We start from the raw sequence: 23,539 nt of genomic DNA, 5'->3' as shown, positions 1-23,539 counted from the left end.
AGTGGGTTAAGCAACAGCCATTTATTTCTCACAGTTCTGGAGGCTGGACGTCCAAGATCAGGGTGCTGGCTGGTTCAGTTCCTGGTGAGGACTCTCTTCTTGGCTTACGGACAGCAGCCTTCTTACCATGTCCTTACATGGCAGGGGTAGGGGGAGATGCCAGCTCTGGTGTCTCGTCCTCCTATAAGGACACTAGTCCCATCATGGGGGCCCCACCCTCATGCCCTCCTCCACTGCTAATCACCTCACAAAAGCCCCACCTCCACTTACTGTCACATTGGGGGGTGGGGCTTCAACGTAGGAATACTGGGGGACACCTTCCGCCCATAACCGTCTGTGTGTGGCAGGGTCGGTTGTCTGCCTAACAGCCACTGCTGTTCCGTCTTCACTGCTGAAACGCCACGTCCCCATTTTCCTAGTGTCCTTTGTTGCTATGGTGATCACACACACACTCTAGCCAATGAGGTGTCAGAAGGCCCCCGGGGGCTTCTGGGAGTGGCTTCCCTCCAAAATAAAGAGACCCAATGTGTGGGGGCTTTCCCAGCCTGCCCTCCCTCCGGGAGGTGCTGGGACTGCTGAGCAGAGCAATGAGAAGACCCCAGAGTCCCCAGGACACCACTGAGCTCTGAAGCAGCCTTGCACAGCCTGACACCACATTCTTAGGAGAGGTAAAAACGAGCCCCTGTGGTTGCAGCTCCTTAGAGGCAGGTGTTGTTACGTGTGGCCCAGAGCATCCTCATTGATGGAGTCACAAGGGGAGAACCTTCCTCCTTTTGGAGCTGGAAGGAGGTACAGTCTTAGGAAGAACTTCTCCCAGAGACCGCCCCGGGCTTCCCACCCTCAATGTGTATGTATCACACTAGTGACTGTGGGCCTGTCTTCTCCACTAGCTGTGAGCCCAGGATGGCAGGGACCATGTCTCCCTCCTCCCTAGATCTTTAGGGCCTGACCCGAGGCTCATACAAAGGAGGGACACGCATTGTTCTGGCCTTGCTGACAACTGTGGGCTTAGTAATCCTTTCTTGGTTTTGGTGTCCTCAAAACAAGGCTGGCTGTTTGTTCTTCACAGAAAGCCCACGGGGTAACCAGAAGAGGGGTAGTTGGGAAAACAGACTTTAATTAAGAGTACCTGGGCTGTGCCCATAGCCGCTCTCTGAGGTTTAGTTAGCACCAGATGATCCTCCAAAGACCCAGACGGAGATGTGCCCCAATCCTCACACTAAGTTTTCACTGTGGAAGCAGAAATCAAGTAAGAGTCAACTTATATTTGTGTAACTATGAAACATGTTAATTAACCATTCAGAAAACCACATAATTGTAACCATTGTTTCTCACATGAAGATCTCTTTAAGAGTGAAAAAAGTTTTCCAGACAAACTCTAACTGTGCTGTATTTCAAAAGTGAAAAAGTTAAGTTGAATGACTGGGAGTCAGAGCACCTTCTTCAATGGAAATAAACCTATTTGACCCACAATATGGCTGAAATACAGCGTCTCTGAGATGAAAAGTTGTAAAATATAGGATAACTGGCTGGCATTTTACCAGCAAGGAAACAGACCTAGAGAAGTGATAAGTCACGATTTAGGTTTGTGGACCTTTTTTATTTGAGGTTCTTTCTACTCTATCTCATGTTACTAGTAACTTAGTAAGACAAACAAGTGTGGAATCCCACCGGCCAGCAACCACCAGGAATGCACGTGCCACTGTAGAGAGGTTCGGTTCATTTAGCTTCTGCAGCGGGGCGAGTGTAGCCTGGAAGAGTGCTGGGATTCTCTGGGAAAGGCAGAGTTGGGTCTCTGCTTATGCTGGGTGCTTTGAAGGTGGGGTTAGAGAAACGGGGCCAGACCCGGACTGGATGTGGTCGGGAAGCAGGCACAGTTCAGTGATTGGGTATCTTTACAATTGTTACACAGGAGGCCGGACATTAAAGTGCGGTTAGAGTTGTCACTTAGTTAAGAATTAGCAGTCACAGGTTCGTGAGAAAGGAGGATGGCCATTCATTTTTGTGGAGGTCAGCGTCTGGGTCCTATGCTGAGCTTTCTTTATGTCCTGATGGCATATTGGGGTCGGTTGTCAGTAAGGCCTGTCCTTACTTATCCTGTTGTCAGTAGGGCTGATTTTCACTTTTCCAGTAGTTTATTTGATTTGATCCAGTAGTTTTATTGATGCTTGAGGAAGGGTAGGTTTTAATAGGAGGAGGATAAGATGGAGAGTCTAAAGAGGGTGTCTGAAGTCACTGTGTCTGAGAAGTCACTGGTTTTTAACGTTATGGTAACTCAGTGTCAATATCAGGTTAAAAAAAAAGGCAAATGAGTCGTTTTCTCCTACCCTAAGAGGCATTTTTTTTTTTTTTAATCATCACAGTGACTTTGTAGTTTTCTGGAATTTGGCAGGATATAGAAGCAGATGGAAGTGTGGATACTTATAACTGAAACATATTATCATCTTCAAAGATGCCATCCCATTATTGATCAAGAGGTAATGTTAATGGTGATGTTAGTGTCAAAAACACCCCCCCAAAATAAGTAGGAAATGTAGAAAATCAATTTAGAAATTTCAGTATAGGAGTCAGAAGTGAGAGAGGTGGTGTGGTCCAGCCAAGTGAGGGCCAGAGGCAGACACAGGTTTCCGTCCAGGCGTGGCCACCTTCTCTGTGAACTTAGCCAAGCTTCAGTCTTTCTGGGCCTCAGTTTCCTCATGTGTGGTGCTGGGGAAGTTGAGCAGATGGTCTCTGCTCTTTCTAAATTGAGCCCTTTTGAAGATAGTCTGCGCTTTTGAAAATATTTGTTTGGGTGCCCAGCTGGACCAGGTCATGCATTTTATGAAATTATTATTCCTCTCTTGAAGACAGGAATATTTGAGGGCTTAGAAAGCTAGTCCAGCAGGAAGTTTTTTTCTGGTCTGTGTGGTTTCCTTCCTCTCAGGAGGGACCAGGCCTAAAACCACCATCTTCCCAGTCCATCCATCCCCTTTGTAGTCTCCTGAAATGAATGACTGAGGTATTTCCGCCTTAGAAAATCACATACAGTAAATGTGCCAAGGTAGGCTCCTTTATTCAGAAATTTGCAGTTTGAGAATAAAGGCTGGTGGCATTTGTTTGCAAACTTGAATTTTGTGAATATAAAATAGCATCATATAAAAATTAAAGTATTACGTTACATGAAAATTTTGAAGGCAGAAACCAAAAAAGTAAAAGAAATTGATCAAGGGCTTCCCTGGTGGCGCAGTGGTTGAGAGTCTGCCTGCCGATGCAGGGGACACGGGTTCGTGCCCCGGTCCGGGAAGATCCCACATGCCGCGGAGTGGCTGGGCCCATGAGCCATGGCTGCTGAGCCTGCGCCTCCGGAGCCTGTGCTCCGCAACGGGAGAGGCCACAGCAGTGAGAGGCCCGCGTACCGCAAAAAATGAAACAAAACAAAACAAAACAACAAAAAAAAAGAAATTGATCAAAAGTTGCATAATTTCAAAGATGTTAGGCCGGGTGGTTTGTCAAGGGTGTTTATGGAATTGCCAGTGACAGCCCCACTCTAGCTGGTGATAGGAAGGCCTTCCGTGTTAAACCCGTATCACGCTCCGTGCTGTAACTCAAGGACATTAAGGTTTCTGCGGATGTGGGCTGTTATTTAATGTGCACTTAAATCAAACCATCTTTTGAAAGACTTCAAGCAGGTCTTTGCCACGAGGTTTGTCAATGGTGGTTCAGTGATAGTGGCAACGCCTCTTTCCCCCATCAATAACTTTGTAACAGAAGTGCTGAAACACTAGGAATAAGACACACGGATGGGTGGGATGCATCATGCTGTTGATTTCGGGGAAGAAGCACAGAGCACACTTCCAAATATAAGATTTATCCTGGAGAGGCCCTAGAGCAGAGTGGTGCGGAGTGTGGACTCTGGAGCTAGCTGTGCGAGCTGCCGCTTATTGGCTTTCCAGCCTTGGGTAAGTTACCTAGTCTCTCTGGGCCTCAATTTCCCCATCTGCACAATGGGGCAAATTTTAGTATCTACCTCAGAGGTGGTGCGGCACACAGTAAACAAAAAAACAGATCTCTGTGCCCTCCCCCGGTGATTCTGATCCAGTGCCTTTCAGCTAGGGCATTTGCACTGAGCAAGCTCCCTAGCGATGCGGACACTGCTGGTCATTGGATGACACTCTGAATAGCTTTTGTTCATGCAAACACACAGACTAGAAAATAAAGGACATGCTGTTCTGGAACCTGAAATTTTTCTCTCATTTGATACATCGTGAATATTTCCCCTTTCATTATTTATTCTAACAATATGATTTTATTAAAGCTGCACTGTATCGCATTATTAGACATTTAAGTGGTTTCTTTCCTTTTTCACTATCATAAATCATACATAAAATATTCTTACACATATTCTTATATGTTTTGTGTCCTTGTCTGATTGCCTCCTTGGAGTAATTCCTGCAAGGGGAATTACCAGATTCACGGGTATGTACGTGTTCAAGCCTTTTGTCACACACTGCCCACACATTTTTCAGACAGGAAGTAGCAAAAATATATCTTCTTACGAGTAGTCTATGAGAGTAGACAGTGATTTTCTGAACGTAAGGCAATGAGAAAGAACTGTCATTGACTCTCTGAAGCTCCTATGTATTTGGACTTTGGTGGGAGTTAGCAGGAAGAAGGTGGATTTTTAAAGACAAAGATATGTCAAGAAAAACTAGAGGAGAAGCAAGAGGGCTGAATTTTTTTAAATTTAATTTATTTTTATATGACACGTTCTTATTAGTTATCTATTTTATACATATTAGTGTATATATGTCAATCCCAATCTCCCAATTCATCACACCACCACCACCACGTTCCCCCCTTGGTGCCCATATGTTTGTTCTCCACGTCTGTGTCTCTATTTCTGCCTTGCAAATGGGTTCATCTGTACCATTTTTCTAGATTCCACATATATGCATTAATATACGATATTTGTTTTTCTCTTTCTGACTGACTTCTCTCTGTATGACAGTCTCTAGGTCCATCCACATCTCTACGAATGACCCAATTTCGTTCCTTTTTATGGCTGAGTAATATTCCATTGTATATATGTACCACATCTTCTTTATCCATTCGTCTGTTGATGGGCATTTAGGTTGATTCCATGACCTGGCTATTGTAAATAGTGCTGCAGTGGACATTGTGGTACATGACTCTTTTTGAATTATGGCTTTCTCAGGGTATATGCCCAGTAGTGGGATTGCTGGGTCATATGGTAGTTCTGTTTTTAGTTTTTTAAGGAACCTCCATACTGTTCTCCATAGTGGCTGTATCAATTTACATTCCCATCAACAGTGCAAGAGGGTTCCCTTTTCTCCACACCCTCTCCAGTGTTTGTTGTTTGTAGATTTTCTGATGACGGCCATTCTGACTGGTGTGAGGTGATACCTCATTGTAGTTTTGATTTGCATTTCTCTAATAATCAGTGATGTTGAGCAGCTTTTCATGTGCCTCTTGGCCATCGGTATGTCTTCTTTGGAGAAATGTCTATTTAGGTCTTTTGCACATTTTTTGATTGAGTTGTTTGTTTTTTTAATATTGAGCTGCATGAGCTATTTATATATTTTGGAGATTAATCCTTTGTCCGTTGATTCATTTGCAAATGTTTTCTCCCATTCTGCGGGTTGTCTTTTCATCTTGTTTATAGTTTACTCTGCTGTGCAAAAGCTTTTAAGTTTCACTAGGTCCCATTTGTTTGTTTTTATTTCCATTACTCTAGGAGGTGGGTCAAAAAGATCTTGTTGTGATTTATGTCAAAGAGTGTTCTTCCTATGTTTTCCTCTAAGAGTTTTATAGTGTCCAGTCTTACACTTAGGTCTTTAATCCATTTTGAGATTATCTTTGTGTATTGTGTTAGGGAGTGTTCTAATTTCATTCATTTAAATGGAGCTGTCCAGTTTTCCCAGCACCACTTATTGAAGAGATTGTCTTTTCTCCATTGTGTATCCTTGCCTCCTTTGTCATAGATTAATTGACCATAGGTGTGTGGGTTTATCTCCGGGCTTTCTATCCTGTACCATTGATCTGTATTTCTCTTTTTGTGCCAGTACCATATTGTCTTGATTACTGTAGCTTTGTAGTACACTCTGAAAGTCAGGGAGTCTGAGTCCTCCAGCTCCATTTTTTCCCCTCAAGATTGCTTTGGCTATTCAGGCTTTTGTGTCTCCATAAAATTTTAAGATTTTTTGTTCTGGTTCCGTAAAAAATGCTGTTGGTAATTTGATAGGGATTGCATTGAATCAGTAGATTGCTTTGGGTAGTATAGTCATTTTCACAATATTGATTCTTCCAATCCAAGAACATGGTATATCTCTCCATCTGTTTGTGTCATCTTTGATTTCTTTCATCAGTGTCTTATAGTTTTCTGCATACAGGTCTTTTACCTCCTTAGGTAGGTTTACTCCTAGGTATTTTATTCTTTTTGTTGCAGTGGTGAATGGGATTGTTGCCTTAATTTCTCTTTCTGATCTTTTGTTGTTATTGTATAGGAATGCAAGGGACTTCTGTGCATTAATTTTGTATCCTGCAACTTTACCAAATTCATTGATTAGCTCTAGTAGTTTTCTGGTGGCATGTTTAGGATTCTCCATGTATAGTATCATGTCATCTGCAAACAGTGACAGTTTTACTTCTTCTTTTCCAATTTGGATTCCTTTTATTTCTTTTTCTTCTCTGATTGCCATGGCTGGGACTTCCAAAACTATGTTGAATAAGACTGGTGAGAGTGGACATCCTTGTCTTGTTCCTGATCTTAGAGGAAATGCTTTCACCTTTTCACCATTGAGAATGATGTTTGCTGTGGGTTTATCATATATGGCCTTTATTATGTTGAGGTAGATTCCCTCTGTCCCCACTTCTGGAGAGTTTTTATCATAAATGGATGTTGAATTTTGTCAAAAGCTTTTTCTGCATCTGTTGAGATGATCATATGGTTTTTATTCTTCCATTTGTTAATATGGTGTATCACATTGATTGATTTGCGTATATTGAAGAATCTTTGCATCCCTGGGATAAATCCCACTTGATCATGGTGTATGATCCTTTTAATGTGCTGTTGGATTCTGTGTGCTGGTATTTTGTTGAGGATTTTTGCATCTATATTCATCAGTGATATTCTGTAATTTTCTTTTTTGTAGTATCTTTGTCTGGTTTCGGTAGCAGGGTGAAAGTGGCCTCATAGAATGAGTTTCGGAGTGTTCCTTCCTTTGCAATTTTTTGGAAGAGTTTGAGAAGGATGGGTGTTAGCTCTTCTCTAAATGTTTGATAGAATTCGCCTGTGAAGCCATCTGGTCCTGGACTTTTGTTTGTTGGAAGATTTTTAATCGTAGTTTCAATGTCAATACTTGTGATTGGTCTGTTCATATTTTCTATTTCTTCCTGGTTCAGTCTTGAAGGTTATACCTTTCTAAGAATTTGTCCATTTCTTCCAGGTTGTCCATTTTATTGGCATAGAGTTGCTTGTAGTAGTCTCTCATGATGCTTCGTATATCTGTGATGTCTGTTATAACTTCTCCTATTTCATTTCTAATTTTACTGATTTGAGTCCTCTCCCTTTTTTTCGTGATGAGTCTGGCTAATGGTTTATCAATTTTCTTTATCTTCCCAAAGAACCAGCTTTTAGTTTTATTGATCTTTGCTATTGTTTTCTTTGTTTCTGTTTCATTTATTTCTGCTCTGCTCTTTATGATTTCTTTCTTTCTACTAACTTTGGGTGTTTTTTGTTCTTCTTTCTCTACGTCCTTTAGGTGTAAGGTTAGATTTGTTATTTGAGATTTTTTTTGTTTCTTGAGGTAGGATTTTATTGCTGTAAACTTCCCTCTTAGAACTGCTTTTGCTGCATCCCATAGGTCTTGGATCATCGTGTTTTCATTGTCATTTGTCTCCAGGTATTTCTTGATTTCCTCTTTGATTTCTTCAGTGATCTTTTGGATATTTAGTAACGTATTGTTTAGCTCCCATGTGTTTGTGTTTTTTTACGTTTTTTTCCCCTGTAAATGATTTCTAATCTCATAGTGTTGTGGTTGGAAAAGATGCTTAATATGATTTCAATTTTCTTAAATTTACTGAGGCTTGATTTGTGACCCAAGATATGATCTATCCTGGAGAACTTTCCATGTGCACTTGAGAAGAAAGTGTAATTTGCTGTTTTTGGATGGAATGTCCTATAAATATCAAATCTATCTGGTCTATTGTGTCATTTGAAGCTTGTGTTTCCTTATTAATGTCCTGTCTGGATGATGTGTCCATTGGTGTTAAAGTCCCCCACTGTTATTGTGTTACTGTTCATTTCCTCTTTTATAGCTGTTGGCATTTGCCTCATGTATTGAGGTGCTCCTATGTTGGGTGCATGTATATTTATAATTGTTATATCTTCTTCTTGGATTGATTCCTTGATCATTATGTAGCATCCTTCCTTGTCTCTTGTAACATTCTTTATTTTAAAATCTGTTTTATCTGATATGAGTATTGCTACTCCAGCTTTCCTTTGATTTCCATTTGCATGGAATATCTTTTTACATCCCCTCACTTTCAGTCTGTATGTGTCCCTAGGTCTGAAGTGGGTCTCTTGTAGACAGCATATATACGGGTCTTGTTTTTGTATCCGTTCAGCGAGCCTGTGTCTTTTGGATGGAGCATTTAATCCATTCATATTTAAGGTAATTATTGATATGTATGTTCCTATTACCATTTTCTTAATTGTTTTGGGTTTGTTTTTGTAGGTCCTTTTCTTCTCTTGTGTTTCCCACTTAGAGAAGTTCCTTTAGCATTTGTTGTAGAGCTGGTTTGGTGGTGCTGAATTGTCTTAGCTTTTGCTTGTCTGTAAAGCTTTTGATTTCTCTGTCAAATCTGAATGAGATCCTTGCCAGGTAGAGTAATCTTCATTGTAGGTTCTTCCCTTTCATCACTTTAAATATATTGTGCCACTCCCTTCTGGCCTGTAGAGTTTCTGCTGAGAAATCAGCTGTTTACCTTATGGGAGTTCCCTTTTATGTTATTTGTTGTTTTTTCTTTTTTGTTTTTCATAATTTTTCTTTGTCTTTAATTTTTGTCAATTTGATTACTGTGTGTCTCAGCATGTTTCTCCTTGGGTTTATCCTGCCTAGGACTCTCTGCACTTCCTGTATTTGAGTGGCTATTTCCTTTCCCATGTCAGAGAAGTTTTTGTTTGTTTGTTTGTTTTTTTCGGTATGTGGGCCTCTCCCGTTGAGGAGCACAGGCTCCAGACTCGCAGGCTCAGTGACCATGGCTCACAGGCCCAGCCGCTCCGCGGCATGCGGAATCCTCCCAGACCGGGGCACGAACCCGCGTCCCCTGCATCGGCAGGCGGACTCTCAACCACTGTGCCACCAGGGAAGCCCCAGGGAAGTTTTTGACTATAATCTCTTCAGATATTTTGTCGGGTCCTTTCTCTCTCTCTTCTCCATCTGGGACCCCTATAATGTGAATGTTGGTGCATGTACTGTTATCCCAGAGGCCTGCCATTTCTTTTCATTCTTTTTTCTTTATTCTGTTCCACAGCAGTGAATTCCACCATTCTGTCTTCCAGGTCACTTATCTGTTCTTCTGCCTCAGTTATTCCATTATTGATTGCTCTCGTGTATTTTTCATTTCATTTATTGTATTGTTCATCTCTGTTTGTTGTTTAATTCTTCTAGGTCTCTGTTAAACATTTCTTGCATCTTCTCGATCTTTGCGTCCATTCTTTTTCCAAGGTCCTGGATCATCTTCACTATCATTATTCTGAATTCTGTTTCTGGTATGTTGCCTATCTCCAGTTCCTTTAATTGTTTTTGTGGGGTTTTATCTTGTTCCTTCATGTGTTACATAGTCCTCTGCCTTTTCATCTTGTCTGTCTTTCTGTGAATGTGGTTTTTGTTCCACAGGCTGCAGGATTGTAGTTCTTCTTGCTTCTGCTGTCTGCCCTCTGGTGGATGAGGCTATCTAAGAGGCTTGATGGGACGGACTTGTGGTGGGTAGAGCTGGCTGTTGCTCTGGTGGGCAGAGCTCAGTAAAACTTTAATCCACTTGACTGTTGATGGGTGGGGCTGGGTTTCCTCCCTGTTAGTTGTTTGGCCAGAGGCAGCCCAACACTGGAGCCTACCTGGGCTCTTTGGTGGGGCTAATGGCAGACTCTGGGAGGGCTCACGCCAAGGAGTACTTCCCAGAACTTCTGCTGCCAGTGTCCTTGTCCCCACGGTGAGCCACAGCCACCCCCGCCTCTGCAGGAGACCCTCCAACACTAGCGGGTAGGTCTGGTTCAGTCTCCCTTGGGGTCACTGCTCCTTCCCCTGGGTCCCGATGCACACACTACTTTGTGTGTGCCCTCCAAGAGTGGAGTCTCTGTTTCCCCCAGTCCTGTTGAAGTCCTGTAATCAAATCCCACTAGCCTTCAAAGTCTGATTATCTGGGAATTCCTCCTCCCGTTGCTGGACCCCCAGGTTGGGAAGCCTGACGTGGGTCTCAGAACTTTCACTCCAGTGGGTGGACTTCTGTGGTATAAGTGTTCTCCAGTCTGTGAGTCACCCACCCAGCAGTTATGGGATTTGATTTTATTGTGATTGTGACCCTCCTACCGTCTCATTGTGGCTTCTCTTTTGTCTTTGGATGTGGGGTATCTTTTCTGGTGAGTTCCAGTGTCTTCCTGTCGATGATTATTCAGCAGCTAGTTGTGATTCTGGTGTTCTTGCAAGAAGGAGTGAGAGCACGTCCTTCTACTCCGCCATCTTGAACCAATCCTAAGAGGGCTGAATTGTGGCTTGATTTTAGGGTAGTTTCAGGAGTCAGACTTGAATTAATTTAATTATAGTGTAATATCTACTTGCTGTAGGTGATTTTATACAAAGAGGAATAAACAATGCTTTGTTTTTATTGATCGTATATGGTGTATGTGTGATTCTTGACTAGAGTATTGGGAGCCCCCTGGATTGGGAGTTTTGGTTTAATAAAGTCTAGTCTGCGCACCATCCTATGTGGGCAGCTCTAGCCCTGGACCAAGTGGCTGAGACTCTTCTAGAGGGACTCGAGGGAGGGTGGCTGCATCTGGAGCAGTGCAGCATCACAAGCAGAAAGCCTGCTCAGCGTAGATGTGATGCCCTCGGGACAGGAACGAGGAGGGGTGGAGACCAAGGTGGGGTGTGCGTGGAACGTACTGGGGTGCCTCCATGGTCTCTCTGGCCCTGATGGTGGGGCCAGAGTTCCACAGCCTTGGGTCAGAAGCCCCTGTGCTGTGGGGAGTGACAGATCAGCCGAACTCTTCTGTATTATCAGAATGTTAGAACCAGGAAGGGATCTCAAGGGTTATCTGGTCCAGCCTTCTCTTTGTACCGATAAGGAAGTTAAATAATGTATTATTTTCAATTAAGCATCACCTCGTAAGCTTCTAAAATCAGATAGTCAACCTTGGAACAGAATTGGCTGGGTTTTTTCTCCTTGTTCTGGCAGAGCCAAGCTTTTGAGAATTGAAGTGGCCGAATGGTGGACGAGAAAGCAGACAGCGGGGGGTGACCCTATTTGCTCAGCCCTGGGACACTGAATTGATTTCTTGTCAAACCTGCACCATCCCTGAGTCACAGGAACTTCCCTTGTATCTCTCGTCATGTCTGCACACGTCTGTACGGTCCCCAAAGGCTTCAAAATAACCTTGGACGTAGGGGAGCTGTCTTACGCCAGTCCCGTGTTTTCTAGAATTTACACACACACTAGTTTTCTTAGAGCAATTGCCCCCAAATAGTTTTCTTCTTTTCCTTTTAGTAAAGAAACACATGTGACAAGTACTTCTTTTAAAAAACAACAGCTGCTCTGAACACAACTGTGACTTCTGCCACTGGGTGACACTGTTAGACCACAGAACACTCTACAACGGGTAGAATCAAGGATCCTTGAACTTCACATCTCATCACGCTGCTTTACCTAGGAGAGAGAGAGAGAGACTCTGGACCACTTAATGGTCATCTATCAAATGTTATTTGATAAGTGTAATTTATCAGCCTATGGCAGTTTTAAGGCTAATGAGTTTAAGGTAATCAATTATTTAAAAAATCTGTTAATTGGACAGCATTTCAGTTGCTTAGAGGTTTGTGCAGATTGATGGGCCACATGTTAATGAAGTGCTAATCCCTTCACGGGAATATCTATGCAAGCCAGCGCACTCAGGTTTATTTCCCAGCAGGCAACAATCTGAGTTCTTTCTGGGGGAGAAGACTCCTAGCTCGTACACAGCAACTCACGTTATGGACTTTGAGTGAGGGTTTCGGGGAGTCATCTTGTGCAAGAGGGAGCATCATCTGCTGGGTTAGAAAAATGGGCATTTGGTTCCCTGGACTGATCTGTATCAGGAGAACCAGGAACTTTGGTCTCTCACTCATTCTGTGCTTTTTGAAGATCACGTGAGGACAGGGTCTGTTCAAAGCATGAGATGCCCTCTCTCCCCCGCCCCTGTTTTTGGCCCCTTCTGTAAGCCTGAGCTCTGCACATCACTTGTCAACAGGTCAAATTGAGTTCAGCAGTACACAGAAGGCTCATAGTGGTGTTTCTGGGGATAAGAAATGAGGAAAAGTCAGGCCTTTCCTTTGCAACTTTAATGTGAGGGATAAGCAAACTTGTAGTTTTCTTACAAGCAGCCACGAACATCCTTAGAGAAGTCTTAACGGCGTCCTGTTGGGACAGAAAGGAGGGAAACTGCAAGAGGAATCAGGAAAAGCTTCCCGGGATGAGCTACTTCGTTTGGATTCTCTGTTGGTTCAGCATCTGCCCCCTTTATTCAGTGCAGTAATGTCGGGTGCCCACGGGGTGGCGCCCAGCCCCGTGCTGGGAACGCAGGAGGGCGTAAAGCCAGATGTACCGCTGGCCCCCTGGAGCTCAGCCGTAGGCACAGGGCGTCGGTGGCCCCAGCTTCCTGCTGGTTCTTCTTCGTCAGCTGCTGACAGTGGGGCTAATTCCACTTTGGATGGCATAAGTGCGAGGCATTGTGCTCCACGTGGGGGGTTTACTTAAGTCAGTCGGGGGTCTTTTCCTTTCTGAAGGGACGCACATCTGTCCTTCGAGGGGGACCACCTGGAGATGCATGAAGGACTGACTCGTAAGTGTCAAGTTCACACGGGAAGGGAGCACCACGTGAAATTGTTCTCAGCACTTCAGACAAGAGGGAGATGGCCTGGGGGAGTGGCCGTGGGGAGATTCAGGAGAGGGAAGCATCCCACCGAGTAATGGCTCACAGAGAGGGAGGGCTGAGGGCGTTGGGGACCCAGAGAAGGGTCTAGGCTGGGCCTGATCCTGAGAACTCTTGGCGCCAAGAGATCAGGCTGGAGGAGGGCACAAGGGCGTCCGGTGCAGAGAGGCCCAGGAGACAGGGTTGTCCAAGGGGCTGGCTTTCAGATCAAGAAGGAGATGGACAGCAGCTTTGAATTCCAGGGAGAGGCTGTGGAGAATGTACCCCAGGAAGCCAGGCGCCCCTCATATTCGTGGGCTGGGAGGTTTTCTGCGCTCTCTTTCTGCTAGGCATCCAGCGGTGGCTGTTTGTCCCTAGTGCCTTCCAGGTCACAGACGGCCCCTGTGGACAGGCCTGGGGGCCAGAGCACAGGACCTTGGATCTGAAAGAACATCTGCCCCCCAGGTAGCAGTTGGGAAGCAGGAGGTCTGCTAAGGTCCTTCCAGGTTGAAATCCCTGTCGATTCGTCCTCAGGCCCGGGTGTTTCCTTGGGGAGAAGCCCGAGTGCATTTGCTCGGATGAGAAGCCGCCCTGTGCTGTTGTCCTGCGGGAACGTGAGCGACACAGCAGGCCCTGCCACTCCCCGTGCGGAGGTGGTGGCCCTCCTGCAGCTGTGCTGGGGTCCCCCCCGCCCAGTGAGGCCCCCGCTGGCTGGCCCTTCTCCTTCTTTCAGGCATGCTCACTGCTTGCAGAATTAGTGCTGTCATCTACCAGGGAATTCTAGAATCTTCTCTGGAGGCAGAGGGAGGGAATGTAGAGAATCCGTGTCTCATCTGAAATTCTGGGACTTGTTTAGTTATCGGAGTGAAACATCACCTGGATCAGCCACCTGCCAGGACGGAGGGATGTCATCGTTGTCTGAGAGCCCTTGAAGGATTTTATTCTCCTCTTTCACCATTTTCCCTTCCTCCCTCCACCAAGCAGCTCAGGGAATTTTTATCAGTTTTATATTAGTTTTGTTCTACCTAGAGACTTTTTCTTCTTCTTCTTTTTTTTTTTTTTTTTTTTTGGCTGCACCGCACGGCTTGTGGAACTTCCCCCACCAGTGATCAAATCCGCGCCCCCTGCAGTGGAAGCATGAAGTCTTAACCGCTGGACCGCCAGGGAAGCCATCGAGAGTTTTTTTTTCTCACACCCCCGGTGTGGTTTTGTTTTTGTTTTCATTTTCTCTGTATAGTTTGTCTTCCCAGTTTTCCAAGGTAGCTTGAATATCCACCTTTCTAGCAAAACCAGATTATTCAAGAACTGCTTTTGCTTTTTCTTTTAACTTTTACTTAGGCTTTGAACATGGCCTCATTAGGCAACATAGCAAACTCCTTTCTCTTTTTTTTTCTTTCTTTTTTAATTTTTTTAGCAAAGCATTAGACTTTGGGGAGCTAGAAGGCAGAAGGAATTCAGTCACAGGGTTAATTTGCTGGTTTCCATGGAAAGCAACCGATACTTGCATCCGCTGACTGTCAGCATCACTTTCTTCTGATCAGGCACCAGCAGGATCTTGGGTGCCCAACTTAGGTATAAGCGTTCTCTGAGGTCCTGACGTTCCGGGCGTTTACTTTCAGGTTACCCCTTGTATGTGTTTGAGTAATTTTGTGTTAGATTATATTGAAAAATGCACTGTTAACAGTTTAGAAACTTGATTAGAAACGTGCAGGAGCAATGCACTTTACTTATAGTACCAGTGCAGTGCAGAAGTGTAAAGTATTGTGCTTTGGGGGGACACTTTTGTTGTCTGTCTTCCACCCATTGCTTCTCTCTCTCCCCACCCCTTTCCCACAGGGTTTGACTGAACATTATGCAAAACATGCCTCTAAAAAGATCTTGCCTGTTTGCTGTTTTGTCTTTTTTGTAGAGTTGTCTGCCATTGGGTCATGAGTTCAGATTCCACGCAGGCCATGGGAGGTTAAGTAACTTGTGACCACTAATAAGAGTTACTTGATGTTTGAACGGTTAGACTCTTTTCATTGGACTGACTTATGTTTTTAGAGATCCTTCATATTTGTATGATTGCTCTGTACGCAGTGTAGTTATTTACAACAGATTACCGAGAAACCAGGGCGACATAGCCATTCGGCTGTAAAGATAAGAAGACTGAAGCCCAGAGACTGGGAAATGGTCAGGGTTTTCCCGGCATCCCAGCCTTGGGCTGCGGGCTCCTGTCTGTGCTTTGGCTGTGCCGTCAGGGATTTTGTTTTCTCCCCTCCACTTCCTCCCTCCCTGACTCTCTCTCTCCCATCTAAGTCCAAATTGGAAAAATGAGCAGAGGCCAAGATGGGGTTCACCATTAAACTTGGTCTAAAATAGTATACTTGTAGTGTGTGGTCATCCATTTTTCACTTTGATAGGACATTGATTCATGGAGAGTTAGATTAATGAGTTAATTTGTTGGAACTACTTAACTGTCCAGTTTATTGAACATCTGCCACATGGGCTGGTACGATGTATGGTGAATGTTTTCCTTAAGTTTTTTTTAATGCTTTGGACAACTCTGCAAACGTGGGTGTATGAGCCCTGATTTACAGGTGAGGAAATCAAGACACAGGTTAAGTCATTTGTACAAAATCACATAACTGGTAAGTGGCATAATCCAGGATGGGTGGTCTTCAAACCTGGTGGTATTACTTCTCATGGACTGAACAGGGTTTAAAGTGGATGAAATAACAAAACTGTAATAATAGAGCGGCAACTGAATGATCCCTAGATTGTAAGTTTAATAGCTATTTAATATGTATTGTATTTACTGAGGGATAATACAATACAGAGCAGGGCATGAGCCCCAAAAGTGAACTGATGGGTAAATTTTCATAGTGAATGTGCCTGTGTAACCAGAACCTGTATCAGAAAACAGAACCTTACCGGCACCCCAGAAGCCCCCTTTCTCCCCATCCACTGTCCCTCTGCTCCCAAGGTAACCGTGATCCTGACATCTGACACCAGAGGTTGGGTTTGCCTGTTTTGAACATCAGATCCATGGAAGGATCCAGGCTGGACTCTTGCGTGTCTGGCTTCTTTTGCTGACGTTATATTTGTGAGGTTTGGTCCTGCTGCTGTTGTCATTCTCACTGCTGCGTATTCTTCCATTATATCCTCACACCACCATCTACTTCTCCATCCGACGGTTAATGGACATTTATTTGGGTTGCTTCCAGGTTGGGGCTGTTATGAATATCGCTACTCTGAGCATCGTCATAAAAATTCCTATGTTTTAAAGAAACTGTGTCCCTCTTGCAACCTTTCCCCACATTAATGTGACTTTCTGCAAGATGTTTTCTGGTTAGGGTTATCAAGCTATGATGTTATAAAGCTTCTAAAAGCTTTTTTGAGAGAGAAAGTCATCCTGTTAAAGCGAAACCTGTTGTCTCCTCTCCTGCCTCCCCCTGCCCCACCATTATCACAGCCCAGAAGAGTGGAATGCTTGAGGGCATCCCTGTGGGATCAGAGAGACTCCAGTTCAAATCCTGGTCTTGCCCTTTCGTAGCTGTGTAACCTGGGGCAGCAATAACAGGGTTGTTTTTACTAGTCGTTATTTGTTGCCGAGGACAGCACTCATCACAGGTGACATTTACTGAACGCTTACTATTCCAGGCCCTGCATTGGGTAGCATTTCTCATTTATTCTTTTTTTTTTTTTTTTTTTTTTTTTTTCCGGCACGTGGGCCTCTCACTGTTGTGGCCTCTCCCGTTGCGGAGCACAGGCTCCGGACGTGCAGGCTCAGCGGCCATGGCTCACGGGCCCAGCCGCTCCGCGGCATGTGGGATCTTCCCGGACCTGGGCACGAACCCGTGTCCCCTGCATCGGCAGGCGGACTCTCAACCACTGCGCCACCAGGGAAGCTCTCATTTATTCTTCATAACCCTATAAGATAATCTTTCCCCTGCTGCTGCTGCTGCTGCTTCCTCCTCCTCTTCTTCTTCCTCCTCTTCTCCTTCTCCTTCTCCTTCTCCTTCTCCTTCTTCTTCTTCTTCTCCCCCTCCCCCTCCCCTCCCCTCCCCCTCCCCCTCCTCCCCTCCTCCTCCCCCTCCTCCTCCTCCCCCCCCTCCTCCTCCTTCTCCTCCTCTCCTCTCCTCTCCTCTCCCCTCCCCTCCCCCTCCTCCTTCGTGAGAAAACTCGGCCCAAATTCACACTTACAGTAAATGAGAGAACTGGAATTTAGACCCAGTTGGTGTGACCTGGAGCCCGTGACCTTGAAGCTGTCTGAGCCTATAGGGCATTTGGAGACTTCATAGGGAATAAAACCTCCTGCCTCATCGGGCCGTCGTAAGGCTGAAATGATGGGGAGAAGCGGTGGACAACATCGAGGGAAGGTGCACAGTGACTCCACAACGGATTCCCTTTGTGGCGTCTCTCTGATGCTTTTTCGGGGTGAGGCGTGGGTGTCATCCTGGACATGGACACCTCGTGATTTGCGGAGCTGTCGCCACCTACTGATTGGTCCTGTCTCGCCCTGACCAGCTCATCTTTAGCACTGGCACGTGTTCTGTCTTCCCGAGGTTTTTCTTGCCTTCTTTCCCATCTTCTAAATATAAAATATGTGCCTTATTTTTTTTTGTAAAAATACATTTTTGGGGGATGAAAAAACCGATGAGAATACTAGTTTGGTATTTTCCCAAGCGCGTCAGTGTTTGGCATGTGTACAGCCAGTTCATTGTGGGTCTGAAATTCTAGCAGCAGTGGGCCGGGTAGAGTTGGAAAAATCACATCTCTGAGCTCTTGGGGATGGCCGTGGTCTGGCGTCATTTGTCAGCCTTAGTTTAGGTTTGTGGCCACAGAGGTCATCTGGGCACTTGTCTGATGCCTTTGGGTACCAGATGGTGCCACCGTCTCCTGGCAACGAGACGGAATCCTTAGGTTCACCCCAGGCTTAGGAGTTTGTAAGTGAAGCCCTGGGCTGTTTGGGAGAAATTCCCATTTTAACTCACTCTCTGCTCTCTCAAGGCCTTTCTCCTCACAGCCAGCCAGCCTCCCTTCTGGGAACAGTGGCTATTGCAGGAGATTCCCGTGGGTCCAGAGAGAGCCGTTCCCCATCCAGGTTGACCCAGGCCTGGACTTGGCTGGCCTGCGATCTTAAATGACTTGGGTTTTTCAGGGTATCGTGAGAGGGTTGCTAGAATCACTTAGAGACAGCCTGGGAAACAAATGCTCTTAAAAACTGCCTTGGAATTACTTTCCACTTTCCAGAAGAAGTCGCAGCAGTTCACATGTTTATTTGTTTAGCTTCGCTTGGTTCTAGTACAGCTGTAACCTGCATGAACCGACAGGTTTCAGGTATTGTCTTCTTCCTTTTTTTTTCATTGTTTAAAAAAATATTTATTCGTTTATTTATTTGGTTGCACCGGGTCTTAGTTGCGGCACGCAGTCTCCTTAGTTGTGGCATGCGAACTCTTAGTTGTGGCATGCATGTGGGATCTAGTTCCCTGATGAGGGATTGAACCCAGGCCCCCTGCATTGGGAGCTCGGAGTCTCAGCCACCGTGCCATCAGGGAAGTCCCAGTATTGTTTTCTAAAGGATTCATTTATTAGTGCTTCTAGGTAGAATTAGATTTTAAATATTAAGGTAAACATGGAATTTAGCATAATCTGTAAATTCTGATTTTTCATCTCAAAGGATTAGGTTTTAAATTTTATCTTTGTGGGAATTCCAGGTGGTCCAGTGGTTAGGAGTCTGCGCTGTCACTGTTGAAGGCCCGGGTTCAATCCCTGGTGCGTGTAATGTTATCCCAGAGGCCAAAATACAAAAAAAAAAAATTATCTTTGTGATGTAACAATATGTAAATGAACTACTGGAGCCAGGAATAGACTGATGGGAAAATTAGATGCAGTGAAATGTTTGTTTTATTAGTCGAGTTGTGGAATTTTTCTGTGGGGATGGTTATTCGCCTCTGGAAAGCAATCAACACGAAATACCCGGGACCGGCAGAGGCTTGGGCCCAGAGTTAACCTTTGAAAGGGGAAAAAAATGCAAAAGCAAGGACTCAGGAGGCATCTGTAAGGATGGGATTTCCTTACTCTCTGGGATAGTGGAGTTCAGTGACGATTTCCGTTTCTTGATTCTCAGGAATTGAAGGCAGAATTTTCATCAGGTTGTGTTTTTCAGTGCATAGCATTAGTATATGTCTAAAATGCAAATCTGTGTTGTTATTCAATGGCTTAAAATCTTTCAGTGAATCCCCTCCACTTGAGAACAGCATCAGAGATCCTCCCTAGCAGCCTTGTTTCCTTGATACACACCCTGCACTGTAGCCTGAGCCATTCAGAACTCCATGTGTGTGTGATAGACTTCTTGCACTTTGCAGAAGGTTCTTAATGTTTGTAGCCTGAGTGGGTCTTTGAACTGCTGAATGTTACCAGCGAGAACGGGAAGGGGGCTTCGTGGCCCTTTCCCCACGCTGGTTGTGAAGAAGGGCCAACTGGAGAGAAAGAAGAGGGAAACTGTTTGTGCCTTCATTTCAGTGCCTGTGGGTCACCTAGTCGAACTCTTATGTCTTTGGAGAACTCTTATGCTTTAAAGGCCTTGAGAGGTAGAGCTTTGTACATACAGGGTTTCCCAGACCGCTGAGTAAAATATGGAATGTTGTTGGTCACATAGTTTGACTAATAATAGCTTCCATTTATTGAATCTGGCATCATAGACATGCCAGAGATTATACCGAATACTCATATCCACATTATAGCCTGTTCTTTTTTTTTTTTAAGTGTTTTTTTTTTTTTTTTTTTTTTTTGCAGTACGCGGGCCTCTCACTGCTGTGGCCTCTCCCGTTGCGGAGCACAGGCTCCGGACGCGCAGGCTCAGCAGCCATGGCTCACGGGCCCAGCTGCTCCGCGGCATGTGGGATCTTCCCGGACCGGGGCACGAACCCGTGTCCCCTGCACCGGCAGGTGGACTCTCAACCACTGCGCCACCAGGGAAGCCCAGTGTGATTTTTATTTATTTAGTTTTTTGGGTGCATTGGGTCTTTGTTGCCACGCGGGGCTTTCTCTAGTTGCGGCAAGTGGTGGCTACCCTTCGTTGCTGTGCGAGGGCTTCTCATTGCGGTGGCTTCTCTTGTTGCGGAGCACAGGCTCTAGGCGCACGGGCTTCAGTAGTTGTGGCTCATGGGCTCAGTAGTTGTGGCTCACGGGCTTAGTTGCTCCGCGGCATGTGGGATCTTCCCGGACCAGGGCTCGAACCTGTGTCCCCTGCATTGGCAGGCGGATTCTTAGCCACTGCGCCACCAGGGGAGTCCCTTCAGCCTGTTCTTACAACAACACTCATTTTAGAAGGTGGGAGAACCAAGGGGCAGACATCTTAAGCTTTGTCCAAGATCTCAAGCCAGGTTTGCTTCTCCTATACTGAGCTGACCTTCATTTTCCTTCATTGACTTGACAGTTTTAAAAAAATTACTTTATGAATCAGTTACTGGGCCAGGGGCGTGTATATGACAAGAGTGTCTTCATGTTACTTTCTGGAAGAATGTTTCGTAGCAATAATAACATCTAGTTACAAGGTGCTTTTACTTCCAGACGTATTTCTGTCTCCTCCGTCCTTTTGGGCTGTGGATTCTTGCTGCTCAGAGCCCTTTCAGGCTTTACTTGTTGCTCTGGACTCGGAACAGCTCAGGGCTTCCCTGTCCTGCTAGTTATTCATGGGATCTGTTCCTTCAGTTAAGGACTGACTGTTCATTGACTCAGTCCAAGGGGTCTGAGGAATATGAACGTAAACCAGATGCAGTCTTTACAGTGAAGAGATGATATGATTTATGTACATGTTGCTGCAACACAAGGGTGGAGGTTGGTGAGTACTAGGAAAAGGGGGCAAAGAGAACCCCATAGTTGTCTAGAGGTCAGAGAATTGCACCTGGGGAGTTGAGGGGGGGTGGTCTTCGTGGAAGATCTGACATTCGTCTGGACCTGAAGGCGTGAGTGAGATTTGGCTTTGTGGTCCAGGGTTGGGTAGGGAGCGGATCAGCGTCCCTGCCAGAGGGCACGGTGCAGGCACAGGATGCTGGTGGGGAAGGCAGGGACTTGTGAACACAGGAAGCAGTGAGTGTTCATTTTCCTTTCGTTGAGGACAGGATCTGTGAGCTGGGAGGGTTCCCTGATGATCAGAGCTGCATTTCCCAGCCTTGGGAGCCATGGGGAAGGTAGTTGGCAGGGGGGAGAAAGTCGAACATGCAGGTCAGTTAGATGGTTATTGCCATGTCGTGGCTGCAGGGTGGAAAGTTGCTGAAAAGGAACCAGACCCCAGATTGTTCTCCGGCAACCACCACTGCGAGGGGCGCTCAGGGACGCACAGTGTGGCTCCCAGCCAGTTCACTCTCCTTCTTGTAAGTGACCTTTCCCAGACCCCAGTGTGGTCCACTGTACGGGGGCCACAAGGTCTCCCTTAGCCTGGTTTGCAGTCACGCTTGAGATCTACCCGCCTGACTCCGGCCGGGACTCCCTTTCCCCTCTCCACTTAGAAGACGGGCAAACCAGGGAGAAAGAAGAAGGAAGTGGTTAGAGGCTTCATTTACCGCAGATCCCCTCCAGCCGCTGCCCAGTTACCGCGTCACCACTCAGGCGTCCGGCGACGTCTCCCACCCAACACGTCCGAAAGAGAACCGCTGACCCCACTGCCATCTGCTGGCCGCACGGCCTCCACCACGACCACTCTGTCCGGTTGCCCAGGCCAGGCCCCTTCGAGACCTCCTCGGCCCTTCTGTGTCTCACACCTCGTGTGCGGTCCTTCAGGGGAGTCCCGCGGACCGGGATGAAACATCTGTCGGTCTGGTCCAGACCCTCTGGGTCCCCTGACACTCACCTCCCGGCGGCGTCTTTCCTTGGCTGCCTTGGTCTGTCCTACACTCGGCAGCTGGAGTCATTGTCTGGACGCCTGAGTTAGAGCTCGTCACTTCCCTGCCCAGAGCCCTGCATGGCTCCCGGCCGTCACTCAGGGCACAGGCCAGAGCCCTGACACTGGCCTTCAGGTTCCCGCATCTATCGCCCTCACCCCGCCCCTGCGTCCCCACTGGTCCCTCTCCATCCGCACCCTCGCTGGCATCTGTCCTCCCCCAGACCCATCAGGCATGCTCCGGACTCCTGTCTCATTCCGGTGTCTGGAATACTCCACCCCCCCCACCCCCCACCCCGCCTCCGCTGCTGACACCTTGACCTCAGGAGGGCAGGAATCTGTTTGCATTTGATGTCCGGGAGATTATCCCTGGTTTAGGGCAGAGAAATCAGTCCTTTTATGGAAGCATATGGGCCTTCGTGTCTACTGATTAACTAGGATGAAACGGCTCTTGGCTTTTCAACAAAATCAAGGCTGCCTACAGGTGTGTCTGGTGCCTCTCCAGTCTCCACCAAGGAGCACATTCTCCTCGGGGCACGATCACGGTCAGGCTGCTGGGATGGCGTCACTAACCTATCACTGTCCAGGTTTGTCAGTTTCCATTTGGGGGAGGGCTTCAGGCATGCTTGTTTTTAAAAGATCAGTGCAGGTAGCATTTAAAGAATGTTTGGTGTAATTTGTTAGATATATATATTATTGCTCATTAATTTTGGGCCTTGATCATGTGTTTATACCTAAAATATATAAACAAATGAGGCAGCTATAAGTTTCTGTTTTAGTTGATTGATTTATTCTTTGGGCTTTTGTCCTCTTTATTTTCACGTTGATTTTCAAAAGATTTTTCTTTTTTTCTTTTTTTAACTAATTTTATTGGAATGTGGTTGCTTTATAATGTTCCGTTAGCCTTCACTATGAATCAACCATACACATACAGATATCCCTCTGGTGGCGGTACTTGGGGTGAGCCCGCTCCGATGGGACCCTCCCTCCCGCCCTTGCCCTGTTTTCGGATCCCTGTTCCATCTGAGGGCATAGCGCTGGCGGAGAATTAACAGACATGTACTCCGGACTTTCCAGGGAAGGCCCGCTGTCAGATGCTCTGCTGTAGTCAGGCCCCGCATCTGACTTCTGCTTTGGAAAATTAAGTCCTCATGCAGGACAGGGAAGCATAAAATGGCGTGTTGGTTATATTGAAAGATTTGTGTGTGTTGGGGACAGGGGGCAGGGAGGGAGTCTGTGCCGAGAGACGTGCCCAGGGGTCTGCAGGTGGACCTGCTACGTGGACCGCAGGGGTTTCCAGCCTCCACTCAGGCAGCTGTGTACCCCCCGCCGTTGCCCCCGTGACTTTTCTCTTCCATCTCATGAAATATGCCGTGTATTCGTGCGGTGCCCACTGCGTGTCGCAGCCGCAGGGCAGTAAGGAAGGAGACGTGCGCCCTGCTCTCCAGGGGCCTCTTACACACACACACACACACACACTTGAAATTGAACACGGACGGAGGGACCCAGGG

The 23,539-nt window shown here is 46.1% G+C and overlaps 1 protein-coding gene across 3 annotated transcripts in view; it reads left to right on the top strand.

Moving 5' to 3' along the window:
* Positions 1 to 23,539, top strand: part of FAM107B (family with sequence similarity 107 member B) — a 218,155-nt gene that overhangs the window by 183,068 nt on the left and 11,548 nt on the right. Inside the window, exon 1 of one of the 3 annotated variants that reach the window (XM_060097757.1) lies at positions 18,314 to 18,484. The exons of the other annotated variants lie outside the window; for them this stretch is intronic. Coding sequence (XP_059953740.1) covers positions 18,418 to 18,484 — 67 coding nt within the window. The 5' untranslated portion in view covers positions 18,314 to 18,417. Of the gene's footprint in view, positions 1 to 18,313; positions 18,485 to 23,539 lie in introns of those variants that run through there. 3 annotated transcript variants of the gene reach the window in all.

The sequence above is a fragment of the Mesoplodon densirostris genome, chromosome 4 (genome assembly GCF_025265405.1).
Source record: "Mesoplodon densirostris isolate mMesDen1 chromosome 4, mMesDen1 primary haplotype, whole genome shotgun sequence".
Lineage (NCBI taxonomy): Eukaryota > Metazoa > Chordata > Mammalia > Artiodactyla > Ziphiidae > Mesoplodon > Mesoplodon densirostris.
This window is presented reverse-complemented; position numbering and strand designations above follow the sequence as displayed.